This window comes from Medicago truncatula, chromosome 4 (genome assembly GCF_003473485.1).
Source record: "Medicago truncatula cultivar Jemalong A17 chromosome 4, MtrunA17r5.0-ANR, whole genome shotgun sequence".
NCBI classification, from domain to species: domain Eukaryota; kingdom Viridiplantae; phylum Streptophyta; class Magnoliopsida; order Fabales; family Fabaceae; genus Medicago; species Medicago truncatula.
The window spans coordinates 53,675,193-53,694,961 of record NC_053045.1 but is presented as its reverse complement, the minus strand read 5'-3'; the positions used below and the strand labels follow the sequence as shown (position 1 = coordinate 53,694,961).

The 19,769-nt window shown below is 32.0% G+C and overlaps 1 protein-coding gene, 1 long non-coding RNA gene and 1 pseudogene across 2 annotated transcripts; 1 reads left to right on the top strand and 2 right to left on the bottom strand.

Annotated features, from left to right (window-relative positions):
* The first annotated feature begins 4,482 nt into the window (after positions 1–4,482).
* On the top strand, positions 4,483–8,858 carry LOC25493905 (putative squamosa promoter-binding-like protein 19). Its single transcript, XM_013602560.3, has 4 exons — positions 4,483–5,659; positions 6,366–6,499; positions 6,989–7,776; positions 8,321–8,858. Exons 1-3 carry the CDS (start codon positions 5,154–5,156, stop codon positions 7,759–7,761), a joined length of 1,413 nt encoding a protein of 470 aa, XP_013458014.1. The 5' UTR covers positions 4,483–5,153; the 3' UTR covers positions 7,762–7,776; positions 8,321–8,858.
* A 183-nt stretch (positions 8,859–9,041) lies between these two features.
* LOC25493904 (aspartic proteinase CDR1-like) lies at positions 9,042–12,542 on the bottom strand (annotated as a pseudogene).
* A 2,740-nt stretch (positions 12,543–15,282) lies between these two features.
* On the bottom strand, positions 15,283–16,805 carry LOC120580270 (uncharacterized). The gene is made up of 3 exons (XR_005645970.1): positions 16,642–16,805; positions 15,730–15,882; positions 15,283–15,442 (listed from the first exon to the last, which is right to left on the bottom strand). It is a non-coding gene; the product is annotated as an uncharacterized lncRNA (long non-coding RNA).
* Between the last annotated feature and the right edge of the window lie 2,964 nt (positions 16,806–19,769).

Genomic DNA, 19,769 nt, shown 5'->3' with positions numbered 1-19,769 from the left:
CATATAAATATTTTCCAACTCCAATTGAATTAAGTGAGTTTCATAATGTTTTGTTTCTTATTTTCTTTTTCTCTTCAATGGAGGAAACATCATGTGGTAGGGTGTATCATCAAATTTAAAGTTTGTTTATTTTTTCAAATTAAAAAGTTGCAAATAAAAAAAATAATGGTATTGTGTGCCTTTAGAACATTGGTTAAAATACTAAAAGTTGTAAGTTTATAATAAAAAATTAATTAATTATTACATTTATAAAAGTAACAACTTCAAAAAAATAAAAATAACAACTTGTATTTTCAAAACAAAATTTCTTTTAATGAAATCCTTAAACAATGTCGTTAAAGAATTTGTTTGCAAGACCAAACAAAGTGTGAGTTTCATAAAATTGTTTAATTTTTCTCATCATTGGAGTTTGTAGCAAATTATGTATGAGCTGAGCTGCATAAATGTGATATGAGATTGTCGAAATCATTTAATAGCAATTTTGGCAGGTTTGAATTCCTTAACAACTTACCACCAGAACCAGAGATATGCTCTAAGATCTCAATATTATTCATACATAATAATATATTTTTACACGCTCATTCAAGTCAGTTTTATAAATTCAAAGTTATAAGCTAAAACTTTCAAACTAATCGAGTTTACGTAACAACGACAAAACTCATTAGTATAAAAAATATGCTAATCTAAACATTGTTAGGACTCCAAGAGTATTATCCATATAAATTGTTGGTTATTGTTTAAAGGAATACAAGACTATTTATTGAAATTATATAACAAATAAATCACTTATATCTAAGCCATTTAATATGAATTATACCAATACCAATTAGGTTATATGATACATAGGCCTATTGGAGTCATGACTCATGCATGAGTCCCGTTCAAAAAGGAAAAAATATCAATTTCTACCGGAGGAATGCTAGCATTTCTCATTTCTCGCTATCAACATACATTCTAACACATATTTTTTAACACACTTTTTTTGATTGGTTAAAATTCACATGGATCCCATCAAATCATGTGGGTCCCATATAAATTTGATAGGTCTCATATAAATTTAACCAATCAAAAGAGTGTGTTGAAAAGTGTCTGTTAGGATGTGTGTTGCTAGCATTTATCATTTCTACTCTTATGTTTCTTTTAAATCCTGGACGGTTGGTTCAGATTTTTGATATGGACAATTTTGTCAAAGATCAACTATGGACTTAGATTGTCTTCTTCCAATTTATCTCCTTCCATCTTCTAACTCTCTATGTCTTTCTTAATTTTACTCTCTTTATTAAAAATTACAAAAACAATCAAGAAAAAAAAAAAGGAAGGAGAAGATCCAAGATGATCACCGTTAATATTATCATTTCTCAATATAGCGTGTCTAGTAGAGAAACAATACTATAAGACCCCTCAAACAAAGACAACAACTTGACCTATTATGTTGGCCACAAAACTTGACTCATTTTCAACCTTTTTTATGGATAGTGGTAAAACTTTTCATACTATCCCTAATCTCTAATATAAGAAAGTTTCAACCTAAAAAATAGTAATAAAATACTATATCCTGTCAAAAAAAATTGCTTATCTTTATGCTAATTATTTGAAAAATAAGACTAGAATTAATTAATACTCCCTCTAGGTCAAAATATATAAGAAAATATAAGATCAACAAAAGTTAGTATACATAATCTGAATTTTGAAATAGATAATTCAATTTATTTTTTATTATTTAAGATAGGAGGTAGTAGACTTAATTGCAACTTAACGGTAACAGCTTGGTTAAAAATAACCGGATCTGACTGATGCATTACAAGTGAGTAGTATTTTTCATAAGCAAGGTGGTAAATAAATGAAATGAAATAAAGACATTTTAGTTTCCATTTAAGGAGAAACCAATGGAGTAGTTGTGCAAATTTTCTTTTATCAACAAAATGGAAGGAAGCAAAAGTGGGTAACCCATTTCCCCCATTAGCAGTAGTTGTTCTTTATGGTTGGAATTGAATTGATGGGGGTACTCTGCTTAGGTCTATCTCCTCTCTCTCAATTAGATTGTGACAAGCACACAAAACGTTAAAATATCAATAATAAATGGATATGGCCACGTGTCAGGAAAGGGATGTATCAAAAAGCATGGGTCCTGTCTATTAGATCCCAACATATTCAATCCAATCAATTGTAAGTTGGCATTGACTCTTCTGCTTCAATTTTTTTTTTTCAAACGACATCACTCTCTAATTAGTGTAGACACTTGTATAAATCATAAAAAAAGTAAAATAAACATGGGTCACATTTCAAAAAGATTGATATTTGTACATCTAATATTAGACAACTTTGATGATAACCACTTTTCTTCCTTTTTGATTGGATAAAAACAATGAAGAGAGAAAGAAGAGAGAGAATAAAAACACATGTGAGTATGAGATAGAGGTTTGTTTCAAAAGTTGTCAAAAATTGACACTTTTTTATATTTGAAGAACTTAACTACATAATTTTCAATATAATGCTTACTATATTTGTTTATTTTACTAGTGTTCGGGAGAACTAATTAGCATTTTTCAATAAATATTATCCAATTTTCTTATATTGAAATTTGATACTTTTGATGAAAATTATCATTTTAAATTCTTTATTTATAGAGTTAATGTTTATTATTTACTTTTTTTGAAGAGGAATATTTTTTTGAAGGCTGAAGGGGAATGTTAACTACTTACTTATTAATTAACAACAAAAATTATGAACATTTCAAAAGTAAATTATTAATACAATTATGTTTTAAACTCTTAAATTTCAAAATTAAAAGGACCTTAACATTGTGTTTGATTTAAAAAAGAAAGTGAAAGGAAAGAAAGTGAGAATGGGAAAGAAGAAAAAGGAAATGCTATGATTGTTTCCTTGTTAGATATGAAGAAAACTGCTTAGTTGAGCACAATTTTGAATTAAAAGTATTTTGGTCTACACAAATGATAAAATTTAAAAGAGAAATAATTTAATTGTATCATTTAATATATTTTTATTTTAAACTTTATCATTCATGTGTGTCCTTTTATATAATTTTTATTTAAAGTTGTTTCTATGCAAGAGTAGCTATGGTATGAAAAGAAGACCAAGTCTAAGGTGTACAAAAAAATGTTAAATCTTACATCAAATACAAGGTTGTTTTCACCATTAAATCAATAAATTTTACTATTAAATTAAATAAAAATATAACGAGGTTTATTGATTTAAGATTTTTTTTTTTTTTTAAGGAATTGATTTAAGAATATTGAAAAGAGATCTGTGTATGATGCCCACATACACATAGTGTTTACCTAAACACGTAAGAGAAAGCATGAAAACAAGTAGAACGACAAAGTGAGAAGAAATAAATAAATTATTTCTGAAAATGACGCAACTATTAATAACCACTAGTACTATGTATTTTCATTCATTTCTCAATTTTTTTTTATTTTTTTTTCCTTTTGTTTGTTTCAAACATAGACCAACTATAAACTCGCCGTCAATAACAATAATCACTCACAAAAGACAAAGTTAGAGAAAGTGATCTATATTCTATATAGTGTGTAACATATATTTTCTATCTATCTCTCTTGGAATTCTTTAAAAAAAATCTATGTCCTTGGAAGTAGACCCTCAAATATCTGAGGTGATCTAACCAAACTCATATTTTTTGTCCATCCTCAGCATTTAATTTAAAAGAAAGTGATATATTTTTGTCAATCCTCTCCAATTGTCCATCCTCAAATTTGCCTTTTAATTAAAGATAGAAGGAGTAGCTTTTATATAAAAAATGATGTATTTATTATTTTGATAAATATTTGATTTGTATTTTTAAGGAAATTCTTTTCCTATGAATTCTTTAAACAATGTTCTTAGAACATTTTTTAACACGATCTTAAAATAAAGTATTTGAAGAGATAAAAATTGATTAAGATAGAGACTAAGTTATCTATCAAAGTCACTGAAATTCAAAGATATGAAACGTTGTTCGGTCTATGTAGCTAAGCACTAATCAATTGAAAAAATGTTATTTGAACGACAAATTTATTACCCGACATCATATGTGTAGATGCAATTTCCTTTCTCTACAGTTTTTTCTTTCTCTTCAAATCAAATCGATAATTATAAGTGATCGTGTCAAACTAACTAGCATGTTTAGAACACTCGTTAACGAAATAAAAAAATATATAAATTTTGTATTAGAAAAAACATTTTTCTAGACGTTTTAAAGGTTGATTGCAATGTCACTAATTGTGATATAGATTATAGAGTATCACTAATTTTGTAACCAAAAGAAAAAAAGGAGCATCACTAATTGTGATAGAGTGTGTCACTATTGAATCTAGTCATAGAAGTGTAGGAACAAATATAATCTCACACTGCTCACTGGCCCTATGTACATATGTGAAGACAACAAATTTAGGCATGTGTCACATTAACATTGGAACAAAGTGAGGGTATTGGTTGGGAAATTGTGAGTGGAATAAAGCTTGACACTCTCATTGTCTCTCCCCAAAAATAGAAATACAAATAGAAACTCATTACAATACTTTCCATTTTCCACTCTTCCTTGTGTTTTAGGACACTGTAAAATCTCTCTTTCACAAACACCTTCATCAACTATCACTTTTCCTTTCCATTTTCCTATCTATTCATCAATGGCTTTCTCTTCTTTCTTCTTCTTCTTCACTCCAATAATAACAACTTGTTTTCTAGTAATAGTAGTAGTCTTCTGTTCAACCTGACACTTTCATCATCATTTTCACCTATTTTACTTCATTGTTCCATCCATTCTCATCACGTGCTTTTCTGACACTTTTTTTTCTTCCCTGCCATCTGGGTAGTTTTCAGTCTTCACTTTGTTTTCTCTCACTCTTTATTATTTTCTTTGACTCTATTTGGTTCCTGAAGAACAACAAGACCAACATAAACTTGTTTACTTTTTCAGTCTTTCTTTTGTTTCTAACTCATTTGTCTTTATCTCTATACAAAAAAATGCTCTTTCAATGGTTCTGAGGATATTCAAAACCATAATATAATAATAAAAAGCTTAACTTTTGCTACGGCATCATTGTTTTTTAAGACTGTTCCTGCAGAAACTCAAGTCTTTAGTTGTTTGTTTTTTGTTTTTTGGTTTTTCTTGCTCATTGATTCTGTTACAAGCAATGGAATCTTGGAGTTATATTTCTGAAGAAAAAGGTTCTGAAGAATTAGGTTTTTGTGAAATGTTTGGGAAACAATATTCAGATGATTTCAATTTCATTGGAAATGTTCCAAGCAAGAAACTTGATGGTAAATTTGATGACCCAAATGAGTTTTCTGTAAAAGGGGACACAAATTTCAAGCTTTCAAATTCTGTGGTGGAATCTAATGGTTGGGATTCTCTGATTGATTTGAAGCTAGGAAGATTTGATGATCATGGTAATGCTTCAATTGATGTGGCATTTTCCAAAGGAGCAGCACCTATTTTGTCTTCTTGTGAATCTTCAACTCCTCCCAAGAGAGTGAGAGTGCACTCAATGACTGCATATTGTCAAGTTTATGGATGTAACAAAGATCTTAGTTCTTGTAAAGACTACCACAAGAGGCACAAAGTTTGTGAGGTTCACTCTAAGACTCCTATAGTCATTGTGAATGGAATTGAGCAAAGGTTTTGTCAACAATGTAGCAGGTTGGTCCAATTTTAGAGTTTATTACTTTTTTCAATTCATTTTAGTGTAAAATTGATTTTGCTATATTTGGTAGAATTGATTTTGCATTTCTAACTAGCTGGAATTTGGAGTTGTTTGCCTATACAATTGATTTGTACCCTCTAATTTATTGGTCAACCCCTTTTTTTTATATAATCCAAACATTAACCTCTTTAGTCATAATCCATTTTACTAAATTAATTCATTCAAAATTAATTTTTGTTATTGCAGAACCAAAACCAAACTTAAACAAAATTAGCTTAGCATCACAATAGTTTTTGGTGTGTGTGCCTATTGGAATACTAGAACATGAATCTTTACTTGTTGAATTATATGTCATGAGCAGGGTTTTAAATTATGCCTGTGTTACAATAATTGAAATTGATATTGTAGATAATCACACATGTGGCTTATTTGATTTTAAATTATCACTGTGAAATACATCGAAAAACTTTAATGTGCCTAAATTGTGATCACATGTTTTTGTTTCAAAACCTTGGTCTTGGGTTTTGAAAGCCTTGATTTGTTTGCATCATTCATTGCTTACCCTTTGCACCTATTGATTATTATGCTTCTTAAATGAAGTTTTTGCTTCAGTGACGTTTCTACTTAGGATGATAAGCCTCAAATTAGAAACTGTATAGTTATGATATATAGGTCTGGTGTAATGTTTAGCTTGTTATTCAGGTTTCATTTGCTGTCTGAATTTGATGATGGTAAGCGCAGTTGCCGTAAACGACTTGCAGGCCATAATGAGCGTCGAAGAAAACCACAAGGCATTCACTCTGCAAATTCTGGGAGACTGTTTCAGCCATTTGGTGGTAATAATATATATAATAAAATTAGATCATGATTTAACTTTATTCTTCACACTCCTTTTTCTTTCACATTCATTTGTTGCCTTCTGCACTCATTAAATTACATTGATTTCTTTTGTTGTGGTTGATGTGAACCATAAGTTACTTATTCAACAATAGTTAGTGGTTGAAGCAGGAATTAAGTATCTCCTTATGATCAATCATAAACTTCTATCTGTTTTCTTACAGAATGACGTCTAAATATATTTAATTGTAGTTACTTAAATTCCAAGTTGTCATTCATTTAACTAAGTTACTAACCTTAGTGTTGTACCATGTAAAATGCCGCTGACATGGATTTTCCATCCCTCGTTAGAAAGGGGAAAAAGATGAAGCATTGTTGACTCTTATAATAATTGATTATCTGAAGCCAGTTTCCTATGCTTTTTTAGTCATCTGATATTAATATAAATGTATGATTTGATACGTAAGAAGATCCTATGGTTCTTGCAGATATCGGATTCCAGGGAACCAAGCCACCAGCAGCATCTTTTCTCTGCCCAGAGGTCTTCCAAAGTGGTTTCTGGAGACCTATGAAAGCAGAACATGAAGCTGGCTTTAGGCATCTTTCTTCTGTGCCTGTTACCAATGGACATCTTCAATCAAGATCTCCGTTTCCTTCTTACAACGAAAAACAATTTCCATTTCTTCATGAAAATGTTGCCACATCCACTACAGGCAGTAAGTTCAGTGAAAACAATAGCCATTACGCGCATGCCATTGGCTACGCCTCATTAGGAAATGAAGACTTCAATGTTTTTCATACCGCACCAAGCATTCAAGGATTATCAGGAATTTCAGACTCTTGTGCTCTCTCTCTTCTGTCATCTCAATCCAATAACACTTCAAGCCAGTCCTCGGAAATTCCCTTTGATAACCCTTTGGTTATTCCAAGCAGCCATAGCCATGTCTACAGCATAAGATCACAGGCAACTTCCTCAAGCCGAGTGTCTGATAGATTTTTATCCAAATTAAATCCTGCAGATGGAAGTCATCTCAGTCCTATATTGGTATCAGACAATAATGATATTGTGAACTTTGAAATGGAAGATGGGATCTTCCATGATTCAGATTTTGTGAATGCTAGAGACTGTCTTTCGTGTGAAGATGATGCAACCATCGACTTACTACAACTGTCGTCGCAGCTTCAGCGAGTTGAGCATCATAGACAATCATTGCAGGTGAAGAAAGAGTTTGATTCTTCTTGCACTCTTCGAATTACTTAAAGTGATTTGGATGAGGTATGTTGTACTTGCTTCATGAAAATTCAATCAACTTTACTGTCACTATCTTGAAGAGTCTATTATCAATGACTAGTCCAATTGCGTATAGAGAAAGAAATATTTTCTTAATCATTTATTTTCTGCATTATAGATGTGCAATAAACCTTTGAATTTTTATTTTTTTTACAAATGTTTTTTACAAACTCAGATAATATTGCAATGGCAACAAACTATTGAATGACAGTGTAAAACTCTTTGAAATTTAAACTCTATTGCCTAATAGCCAATATTTTTTGGGTCTTTCCAGTTGCATGAGTCACCAATTTATTCCTTATAGGAGTCAGAAAATCAAGTCCAAGAAATGAACGAAATTTCAAAATGATTGTTGAAATTGAAAATCATATCATCACTTATTCTAAATTGTCCTACGCAAAAGGACCACCGCGGATGAAAGACACTACTTGCTTACTCGCATCATTGCATTCCATTGTATAGTAATTGTTTCACCACATATTTAATTTCAAAGGATTAAAAGATTAATTTCATATTCTATTTGATGCAGGAAACAAGTTGTGCATTATATGACAGACACCTATGTAAGCAAGTTATCTTAAACAACTTAGGCCACCGGGAAATAGAAGCTTGCAATGATTCCATTCTTTTCTTCTGCTCGCCACTTTAACTAGTTTGCTCGCGCTGATTCGGATTAAGAACTTGTTAGCAGAATAACTGACCTCCTAAACATGTTAGGCTATATCAATGGTATTTATTGTTTTGAGAGTTGGGATGCAATTGTCCCTCAGTTTTTAATATATGATAAGCATGTCTATGTAATAAACAAAGGCTTTATACTATGTATCAAAATATGGTATTCAGGGCATAATTACTGTCTGATTTTGTGAAAGTCTTTGTTCAATAGCCTCTTTTTGGTCAAAATGAAATATTAATGTTTCGGGGGTATTGTAATAAATTGAAACAACGTACAGTTGTGAGTCAAACAGTGAACTGAAGAGACCAGGTGGTTCAACAGATTGAGAGAATGATCTGAAAATAATGTATTAAGCTCATATAATGAGTGACAATCATTGGAGTTTTCATGTGATTGGTTTGATGCATTGGTTGTACACTAAACAAATGCAACAGGTATGATGCTGAATCTTTGACCAAAACCAAATGTGAATTATATTCAATATTAAAAAGAGAGGAAATACAAATGCAAATTATTTTATTATAAATTCAAGGATGAAAGCAAACATAATGTAACCAACAAAAAATAACAAACATAGACTTCAACGCTCATGTTACACTTTGGTACAATCAGTAGGTTTAAAGGACACTGTTCCTTGTTGAAGATCACAACCAACCAACAAATTTTGTTGAGCCAAGTTACCAAAGATAGCACCACCCGGGAGAAAAGCCAAGCAAACAAGACCATCAAGGGCTTGAGTAAAGGTACTAATAGAATGCAACTCAACATCAGCACCTTTAAAATGTGCGGTGATTAGAGGAAAATCATATTCATCTAATGTCGCACTATAGCATAGGCCGAATAGTTTATAAGGATCATCCACACGTTTTAGTTTCACCAAATCAACCACAGCTGATTCCAAATTTTTATAAACGTCAGCTGGTAAAACCATCAATGTTGTACCTGAATCAATTATAATGTTACCTTCATCACCATCCTCTGAAGACCCTCCAAATTCTACTCTTTTGTTTCCAACACTAAATGCTTCTAATGTCAAAACGTAGTAAACTGAAGGGTCTTTTTTTATTATAGGAGTTGACACAACATTGTCACCCGAAACCACAGCGGCATCTCCAAAACTGAGTTTACTCGTTGTGTTTGACTCCTTGTTATCCAATGGCACCAAACAATAAGAGAATTCACCACCAATTGATGATCCCAATTGTGTTATTAGAGACACTGGTCCACCTCCAAGGCCCACTATACCAGAGCCCTGCACCTCCAAACGACCCGTATTGTTATTTCCACATCCTATCACAGTTTTAGGAAATGAAACAGGGCTTCCAGTGGTGGAATCCAATGTAAGAGTTTCAACACTAAGATCTCCTTGTGAATGTGAATCATCTCCATAGTTAATTGTATATTCACAAAAAATTTGGTCATTGCAAGAGGTAGATCTCACTGAGTGACATAGGATAGAAGAACAAGGAATGTTTATGTAACTTGATGATTTTGATGGATTAAACTTAGGAGTGGTTTGGTTGTAACATTGTTTACAAGGCTCGCATTGAAGCCAAACAATGTCACTACCTGTATCGATAATACCATATAAACTTAAATGGTGGGGTACCAACTCAATAGTTCATGAGATAAGAACCTGTATTGGGGATCACAGTTGATTCAGGTGTACTTGCGAGAGAATTTTTATAGAAATGATTGACACGAATGATGGAACGATGTGCTGCATTGACAATTGTAGAGTGGTGATTTTGAGGAGTCGCGGTGAATAAGTTCAACACTAAAACCACCACAGCATGGGAAAAAGAAATACTAAAACAAAGGGAAAAGAAAGAAAGGATTAGAAATGAAAGTGTGTTCATTGTTGCTATCAGAAAGAAATACGGAGAGGTTTCGCTTTCAAGTGAAATTTTGTTACAACTTGTACATTCTTTAGTGCCTTTTTATAGACTCTTACATAAGAATGTGGCCTGAAAATTTGTGATTATTCATTCATCATTCATAATGGATAAAAAGAAAATGGTAAAACTTATTATTCTACTAGTACTAATTTTGAATTAGTGCGATATGATAAGATCAGTTTTTCAATGGAATTTGGTTAATGGTGGTGTAATTTCCATTCGATGCAATTACATTTAATGGTATTAATTCATGAGTAATTTTTTGATTGTTTTCTATTAGCATTCTATTCACAACTATTATCCGAGTAGATAAGTGATCTTTTTTTTTTTTTGGTACAAAAGATAGATTAGGTAAGTGATCTTCACAAAATGAAAACTTTTACTGAAATACTAGTAGTATGGTACTAATAAACTTAATAGTTACTTGTTATGTACGTTTAATTTGCTTAAAAATAAAGGATTAGATTGGATAACTTTTTATGTAACCTGATTCATTTAGAAATTGGTCATGAGAATATCTTGAAGCAGAGCAATTATGGAAGTTATGGTGAATGGTGATTAGAAATGAGACAAAGGATGAAGAAATTTGGTGCCCTCAAAACAAAACAAAAAAAAATGGTGAAATTGTCCACCACCTTATGCACCTCGCGCAAGATTGATTAATGATAAGCAAGTTTACCATTGTAGCATCTGAAGGCTAAAGCTAGAAAATTCTTCTTTTGAATCAAGATTGAAGACCTTTTGGTGTGGAAATGTTTCTTTCTAATAAATGAGTTTGAAAGATAAATCTAGGATTCAATTTATATCCTTCTTAGTTGAAATGCACATAAAAATGAAAAATTAATGCATAGAGTGTGCGAAAGAAAATACATAAAAAAAAATTTAAAAAAAAAAATAAAAAATAGATAAATCAGGAAGAAAAAAAATTATAATATGGTTAAAATTTCCCCATAAATAAATAGGTTTGGGTTGCAGACGTTGTTTGTTCAACGTTTTAAGAGGGAGAATATATTTTCTAGTAGTCGTAGTTTTGTGGAACAGAAATGAACTCTTACATGGATTTTTATCCTACTATTTATAGACTAAGAAAAAAACTACCTATATATAGGCGTCATGTGCCTTCTAACTTCCCAAGAATCTTCTTCTACAAGTTTTCCTTTGATATTTGAATCTTTGACGCCCAGAATCACATAATTGCTTGTCTAAAAAACCTATAGTTGGTGTATTGTGGATTGAATAACGTCAGTAACATGTATGATGTATCCCCTCTTATCCTAGAAATAAATTGTAATTTGCTTTCGAAGGAACTGCAATAAACATGGTAGGTTGAAGTATTGATCCAATTTTTAGGTTCAAATTGACGACACCATTAGATCTTGTGGTTTTGCCATTGAAATTAGTGATAATCATGTTGTGGGGCATTTAATCATTTTTCAAACTTAAATTTCTTCAAAACAATTTATGGCAACAAATTCACAATGGCATCATCAACGATCAAGACTTTATTCACTGTGATCTCGTCATATATAGTTCAACTTGCAAGAATAAAGGTTGCAACTGATTCCTCGTTTTAAGAGCAGGGTTATCGGAAAAATGTGGAAGTCCAAACCTCTCCCTTGGATATAAACGAACATACTGAGATCATTTTCGATATCCATCTTATAAAATTGTTCTTCAACTTCTTTCAATGTAATTGGATGAAAACGTGTAATTGTTTTAATATGAAAACATATTTGGAGTCTTAAATCTAAATAAAGTTTGATCTTAAATTTTTAACTGGTTTAAATTAGAGTTTTTCATCAAATTGAAATGAAGTTTAAGTAAAAATTATAAATATATGTTATGTCGCAAAAAAATATAAGTAGGTGACATTTTTTTATTGTTATTAAGGATTAAATATTGTAACTCGTCCGTATAAATATGTATTGGTCACTTGAGTTTTGATCCTTGGAATTGTTAATTTTTTCAAACAGTAATTACTAATCACTTAACCTTTTCTCTTTATCCTTCTTCTTCCTTCTCTTGTCCTCTTTTCTTTTCTCCCCCACCACCACCAATACACATTACACAACATCTCCACCTTCTCCACCACCCATCAACGCTAACACCGTCAATTCTGACACATCAACGCCAAATCCATGACCCATCAACGCCAATTCCAAAACCCTATTCCCCATCGTTATTCATTTCAGACTAAACAACAACAACAACAACAAAGAACTTGTAGTTATTCAAACTCAGATCTAACGATTCCAAACACGTAAACGAAGTACACGTGCCGAACACAGCTCCACAAGACACGTCAGTATTTTTTTTGGTAATGTACCACGTACCTTTGTGCACATATTTCAGTCCACCACAGTTTGTCGTCAAAGCATGTGGTTTCGTTGGAGAGAGAATGGAGGTGCAAACACAAAGGTTGCTGAAACACGAAGCATGAAGGTGGAAGCGTGAAGGTTGAAGGTTGAAAGGTGCAGTTTCATCACGTCAAAGGGTTGAAGGTGAAACACATTTCACATGGAGAGGAAAAGGAGCATTGATGTTTCATAAGTAGATAGCATGGTGTGGGAGAGAGGAATAGGGTTGAGATGTGAGGCTTGTAAATGTAAGGTTTGCATGTGATTGGAGGTGTGGGGGAGAAGAAGGATATTTTTGTTTTTTCTCTTTGCATGGAATCAGTAAGTGTATACCAATCAAGATATCTTTAATTGGGTCAGCAAAATTCTGTCCTAGTCACCGTGGACATGTCAGCAAAAACACACCACATCAGCAAGAAAATGACCTCAGGGCCAAATTAAAAATTATTAGTAGCTGCCGAGTTTGTTTGAAATGATTAGTAATTAAATGGACTAAAATTCAAGTGACCCCCATTTGCAGAGACATTTTAGATATTTAAGCCTCGTTACTAATGATGATACAAAAATGTTATAAAATGTAAATAAGTAACAATTTTTAAATGTTACTAATAATGCTAAAAATGTTACTAAAACTCTTAAATAACACACACCTTCACTAGCAATTGTGCAAATGTTACTAGATATAATTAGTAACATTTTTCATGATGGTACCATTTTTTAAATGTTACTAGATCTCAATTATGATATATTGAACCTTTGGAACTTTGTCAACAAAATTTGAAACTATTGGGAAATTTTTACCACCTATGAAAGCAGAACATAAAGCTGGCTTTAGGCATCTATCTTCAGTCTTTTTTTGTGCCTGTTACTAATGGATATTCTTAACCAAGATCTTCGTTTCCTTCAATGAAAAACAATTTCGCTTTATCCATGAAAATGTTGCCACGTCCACTATATGCAGCATGTTTAGTGAGAACAATAGCTAGTATGCAAACGCCGTTGTGACACATTAGTAGGAAGTGCATACTTCAATGCTTTTCATACATCATCAACCGTTTAAGGATTATCAGGAATTTCAGACTCTTGCGCCCTCTCTCGTGTCATCTCAAATCTCAATCCAGTAACACTTCAAGCCAATCCTCGGGAATTCCCCTTGAAAACCCTTTGATTATTCCAAGCAGCCAGAGCTATCTATACAACATAAGACCACAAACGACTTCATTAAGCCGACTCATCTCAATCCTATATTGATATCAAACAATAAAGATATGGTGAACTTTGAAATGGAAGATGGGATCTTCCATGATTAACATTTTGTGAATGCTAAAGATCGTCTTCCGTGTGAAGATGATGTAACCATTGACTTCTGCAACTGTCGTCGCAGCTTCAGCGAGTTGAGCATCATATACAAGCTTTCCAGGTGAAGAAAGAGAGTGATTCTTATCGCACTCTCCAGATTTCTTAAAGTGAGTTGGAAGAGGTATGTTGCACCTGCTTCATGAAGATTCAATCAACTTTATTGTCACTAGCTCGAAGAGTCTATTATCAGATGACTAGCCAGATTGTGTGTAAGGAAAGAAATATTTTCTTAATCATATATTTTCTTTATTATACAGACTTGAAACAAACCTTTGAATTTTATTTGGATACAAAACATTTAAAAAAACTCATAAATAATATTGCAATGGCAACATACTATTGAATGACAGTGTAAAACTCTATTTGAAACAATACTTGCTTTCTCGAATCATTGTTTTCCATTGTCTAGTAATTGTCTCACCACATAGTAAATTTCAGAGGATTAAAAGATAAATTTCATATTCCATTTGATGCAGGAAACAAGTTGTCCATTATATGACAGACACATATGTAAGCCAGTTATCTTGTACAGCAAACCTCCTAAAAATGTCTGGCTATATCAATGACAGTTTTTGTTTTGATTTTGGGAGTTAGGATGCAAGTGTCCCTCAGTTTTTAAGTTTTTAATATATGATAAGCATTTTGATGTAGAAACAAAAGCTTTATACTATGCATCAAAATATGCTATTCAGGGCTTAATTACAGTCTGATTTAGTAAAAGTCTTTGTTTTTGTCAGAATGAGATATTAATGTTGTGGGGTGTATTGTAGTAAGTTGAAACAGTGTTTTAAGGACAATTGTGATAGTCAACTGGTGAAGACACCATGAGGTTGAACATGTTGAGAGAATGATATGAGATTAATGTATTTGATCTTTATTATATCATATACTTCAAGTAGAAATTTTATTAAAACAACAAGTCAATAACATGTTGAGAGAATGATATGAAATTAATGTATTCAAGTGACCCTACTAATTCCCTAAAAAATAGTGGCCTACTTAAGAAAAGCTAAATGACAGTAAAATTTCTTATCATGTGATTGTGAATCATTAAATATCTTCTGTATAAATGTTTTTAATTACTTGTTCCAATGAAATGTGTAGAAAACATGGTCATTAAAAGACAGTTACTGGCTATCAACCTTTGCCCCATGAGAATTTAATTTGTTACTAAGAAGACAAGGATTTCAAGCATATATTGAACATACCAATATCAAGCATATAAATGTCACTGCATACATCTGAGGCATCTGTCCATCCACCAAAAACGAACAAGTTTTTGCCAAAAGAAACTGTCGAATGAGCAGACCGAGGGGCCAACAATTGGCCTGATGTACTCAGCTCCCTCCAAATTAGAGTATCTAATATTATGAAGTGAATGAATATAGTGAATCCATTAATTGATAATGACTGTACAAGTGCTATTTATATACAAATGTAGCTCAATGGTAGCTTATTGTGCAAGTAATCACATAGGATTATTGCAACTAGCAAGGTAACTTGCTATCTAAGTAAACTAGTTTTAACTAATCTATTATCTATCTACTTATCATCTAAGTGATGCAATAATAATTTACTTCGAGAATAACTTGATTTCTTGTGTGTGTGTGTGAAATAAACAACAGAAAAAGATACAACAGGTTGATACTGGTGTCAAGGATATGAACGTCAGACAAATAAGAATCACGCTCGTCTATACCCCCTATCACAATAATTTTGTTCTTCCACGATGAGCAAGTGTGGCTCGCACGAGGAGATGGCGGCGTGCCTAATGTTGTAGGATGCGTCCAAACAAGTGTCTCTACAAGTGAAATAGTGAAAATGAATTATCATAATAATCCACATCCGATACTTCGATCAAACAATAGCAAAAGAAAATTTCTCAGGTACAAATGTAAATGGAATAAGAAAATAAATGAAAAACCGATTAAAATGTTCAAAAGCTCGGTCTTAAGTACTCCAAACCCAGTTTCCTTAGTTCTCACTATGCAACCAAACAAGAGCTCCTTGACTCCCATATTTCATTCTGTTAGATATATGACTCCTAAGGGCAGAAGTTATAGAATACTAGTTGTTTATTTAATAGTATTATAAATTAGTAACTGTTACTTATGTGCGGTAATTGCTGTCTGCAGTAGTTGCTGTCAACTAAACTTCTATGTAACTGCTATAGGAGGGAGTTAGTATTATAATATAAATAAGATGCAGAGGAAAAGAAAGGCATTCAGGGATTGGGATAAAGGGTAGGTAGGGAGAGACCAAGCTCTCGAATTCTTGGGATTATATTGTAATATTACTATTAGTTTATACTTTGGATATTAGTTTCTATCACATTCACAATTGAAATTATAATGAGCTTCAAAATGCAAATAGTTAGGCAGTATGTCTAGTTTTAATTTGTTCACAAAAATAATCATCAAAATAGGATATCCTAGTCAATTTATCATACTATATGCCACACATACACGAGGTCTTATTTAAATGTCAAAGGGTATTTATTTTGTAGTGAACTAGTTTGATCAATAACTGGCAATTTCGCAGTATGTTGAGGGAAACTCACCTGTATTCAGTATGTAAAGGTCATTGTAGTAGACTTCATTGTCATTATCAGCAGATTTTCTAAAACCACCAAAGATGAAGATTGAAGAGGCATTTGCCAACAACTGATGCACTATGACCCTCACGTACCTCCGGCCCTTCTCCTTTTACAATTGGTTGTAAATAGATAAAGAGCATGTAACTACGTAGCTGCATAATATCTTCAGGCTTAAGTAAAGATAAACCAACTTCAGCTAAATGTACACAACACATTTTGTCTTTTGGAGGAAAAATGGGTAGAAATACTACTAACATTCTCTCTATTGACACAATCTTCATTCTTAGATAAATTTCATAGGAAGCCCACTGAAGGGAAAGTGGATCCAAGTTTTAAGTAGATCCCACATAAAAATTACCATAATAGAGTGCATCAAATAGTGGATTGCTAACTAGCAATTCTTAGAGGGAGATATATATATATATATATATATATATATATATATATATATATATATAAACATTAAAGCAACGACTTGGCTATAGATATCAGAAAGCTAACTCACAAGTGTCTAATATGTGCAAATCCTTCAGTTGATTCTTCTCATCAGTACCCCCAAATTGCCCCCAAAGACAAATAGTCGATGACCAACGACACTGCAAGTGTGACTGTCCCTAGGGGTAGGTGGGGTGCCTTTTATTGCAGGTTGGCTCCATGTCTGGTTCACTGCAAATCAGCAAATAGGAAAATGCTCACACTATCTAGCCAGAATATCAGAACAAATATATAAAAAAATTAAACACATAAAGGTATAAAATAGGCAAAATTACATTCATCGTCCCTTAACTTAATTTTAGATAACGATTTCGTCTTTTATCTTTTTCTTCGATATCATTTTTGCCCTTTTGTTCTGTTTGCATATATATTTTCAAGCATCAAATCTAAAATTTATATGAAAACATGAGTGAATGATAGAACACTAAGAGCTCATATCGTAATAAAATCATAGATTTGAAACTTGAAAATTCATATGCAAATTGATCAAAAGGACAAAAATACATGGAAAAATGATAAAGGACGAAAGGATTACCTGAAATTGAGTTAAGGGACGATGAGAGTAATTTTGCCTTTAAAATAGGGAAATGTTAACTGTAACGCCCTCTTTAATTATTTGATTATTTTAATGAGTTTAGAATATACTTATATGATTTGTGTGATTTATTTTGATGAGTGATATTTTGTTATGTTATATGTTGGTATTTATTAGTATATCAAATATGATATTTGGTTTAGAAATATATATGTTATAGAAATATATTTGTTATAGAGATATATTTGTTATTTGTTATAGAAATATTTTATATTATATATATATATATATATATATATATATATATATATATATATATATATATATATTAGAATAGAATATTGAGTTTAGGGGTTGTTATGAGATTTTAGAGAGTTTTGGGGGAGAAAGAGAAATAAGATAAAATAGAAAAGAAAAGTTATAAATAGGAGAGACCTAGTGTAGAAAAACATAACGTACGATCAATTATGGAGAAAAGGGAGAAAAAGCCAAGAGAATGGAGAGAGAGAGACCTAGGAAGCTGCGATTTTTATATTCCAAGGTAAGGGTGGGACTAACATTCAATAATCTTGAGTCTATGATTCTGAAAATTGTATTTAATATGTTGTAGGTTTAGTTTTTGAGAATTTAAGAATTATGGTTAAGAGTGATGATTGTGATGATTTTGAATGAAAGTGAAGTTGAATAATATAGGTTGCTTTTTCTAATTTTTCTTTTTATCTCTGCCCCGAATTTGAAATGAAATCTGGTATTGATAGGTCAAGAATTGGTCTTAGGTGTAAACACGAAAGTTGTAGGTATGGATGTTAGCTTTCTAATGCCGTTGGTCTGACGTCAAAACGATTTATAGAACTTGAGTTATGGTCAAATTACTGCACGTAGGTCACAGTGAATTTTTATGAATTTCAGCACAACTTTGTCCGAATTTGAAATGAAAACTGGTATTGATTGGTACAAAATTGATCTTAGGTGTAAACACGAAAGTTGTAGGTATGAACGTTAGCTTTCTAATGCCATTGGTTTAACTTCAAAAGGATTTATAGAACTTGAGTTATAGTCAAATTACTGCACGTAGGTCAGAGTGAATAATTGAATATGATTGATGAATTAGTATATGAATGTATATGTTTATGAGTATGATGTTGTTTATGATTGATGAATTAGTATATGTATGTATATGTTGTGAATACGATATTGTCCATGATTGATGAAGTGTTATATGTATATATGATGTTTTAATATGTTGATTATTATTTGATGTTGTTATATTGTGATATAATTGTATATGCATTACTTGAATTATATGTGAATAATTGAGACGTTGTTGACTTGCATTTGATATTATTATGTCATGCTGTTTTTGTACACTGTTGTGTTGCTGTTGTTATTTAACTAAGCTGCATGAGTCGGTCTAAGTTGATTAAGATGATGAAATTCCAAATTATTGGATTATATAAGAGGTTGTCGATTTAAGATGTTAAGAGGTCGAGTCCATGCACTAGCATTTCATTGTTGGGGGCTTGATGCCCTGGAGCCTTTGCTCAATTAAGTTGAGGGTGTGATGCCCTGAGAGCCTTTTTACGCTCAAATAAGTTGAGGGCTTGATGCCCTTGGAGCCTATTTACGCTCAAATACGTTGGGGGCTTGATGCCCTGGATTGGTACCACATGCATGTAAGAGGTCTAAGTTGCATAGTCAAGTTGGAGTCGCATTTGTCGAGTCAAAGATATTTAAGTTGCCAAGTTGTTGAAGCTGTGATTCTTTATATGAACTATTAAAGATGTGATATATGATATATTATTGTCTATGATGAATATTATGATGATTTTAGGTTCACTACTAGAAAAAGCAAAATTAGTGAGGGAAATTAGTGACGGAAAAAATGAAATTCCTCACAAATTCCTTGGTCGCAAAATTTAGTGACGGAATTAGAGAAGGATTTTACGTTTTCCCTCACTAAATTTCCCTCACTAATTTTTGTTTTTTTAGTAGTGGTTGTTAAATATAATTATTGAATTATATGCTTAATATTATTGTTTTGTGAAATCTCACCCCTTCTGCT

Bases quoted from the DNA above. Each gene is read 5' to 3' on its own strand.
- LOC25493905 (XM_013602560.3), top strand. From the start codon at position 5,154: ATGGAATCTTGGAGTTATATTTCTGAAGAAAAAGGTTCTGAAGAATTA. The intron at 5,660-6,365 runs GTTGGTCCAATT...CTTGTTATTCAG, and splicing joins TTTTGTCAACAATGTAGCAG to GTTTCATTTGCTGTCTGAAT. The intron at 6,500-6,988 runs GTAATAATATAT...TGGTTCTTGCAG, and splicing joins ACTGTTTCAGCCATTTGGTG to ATATCGGATTCCAGGGAACC.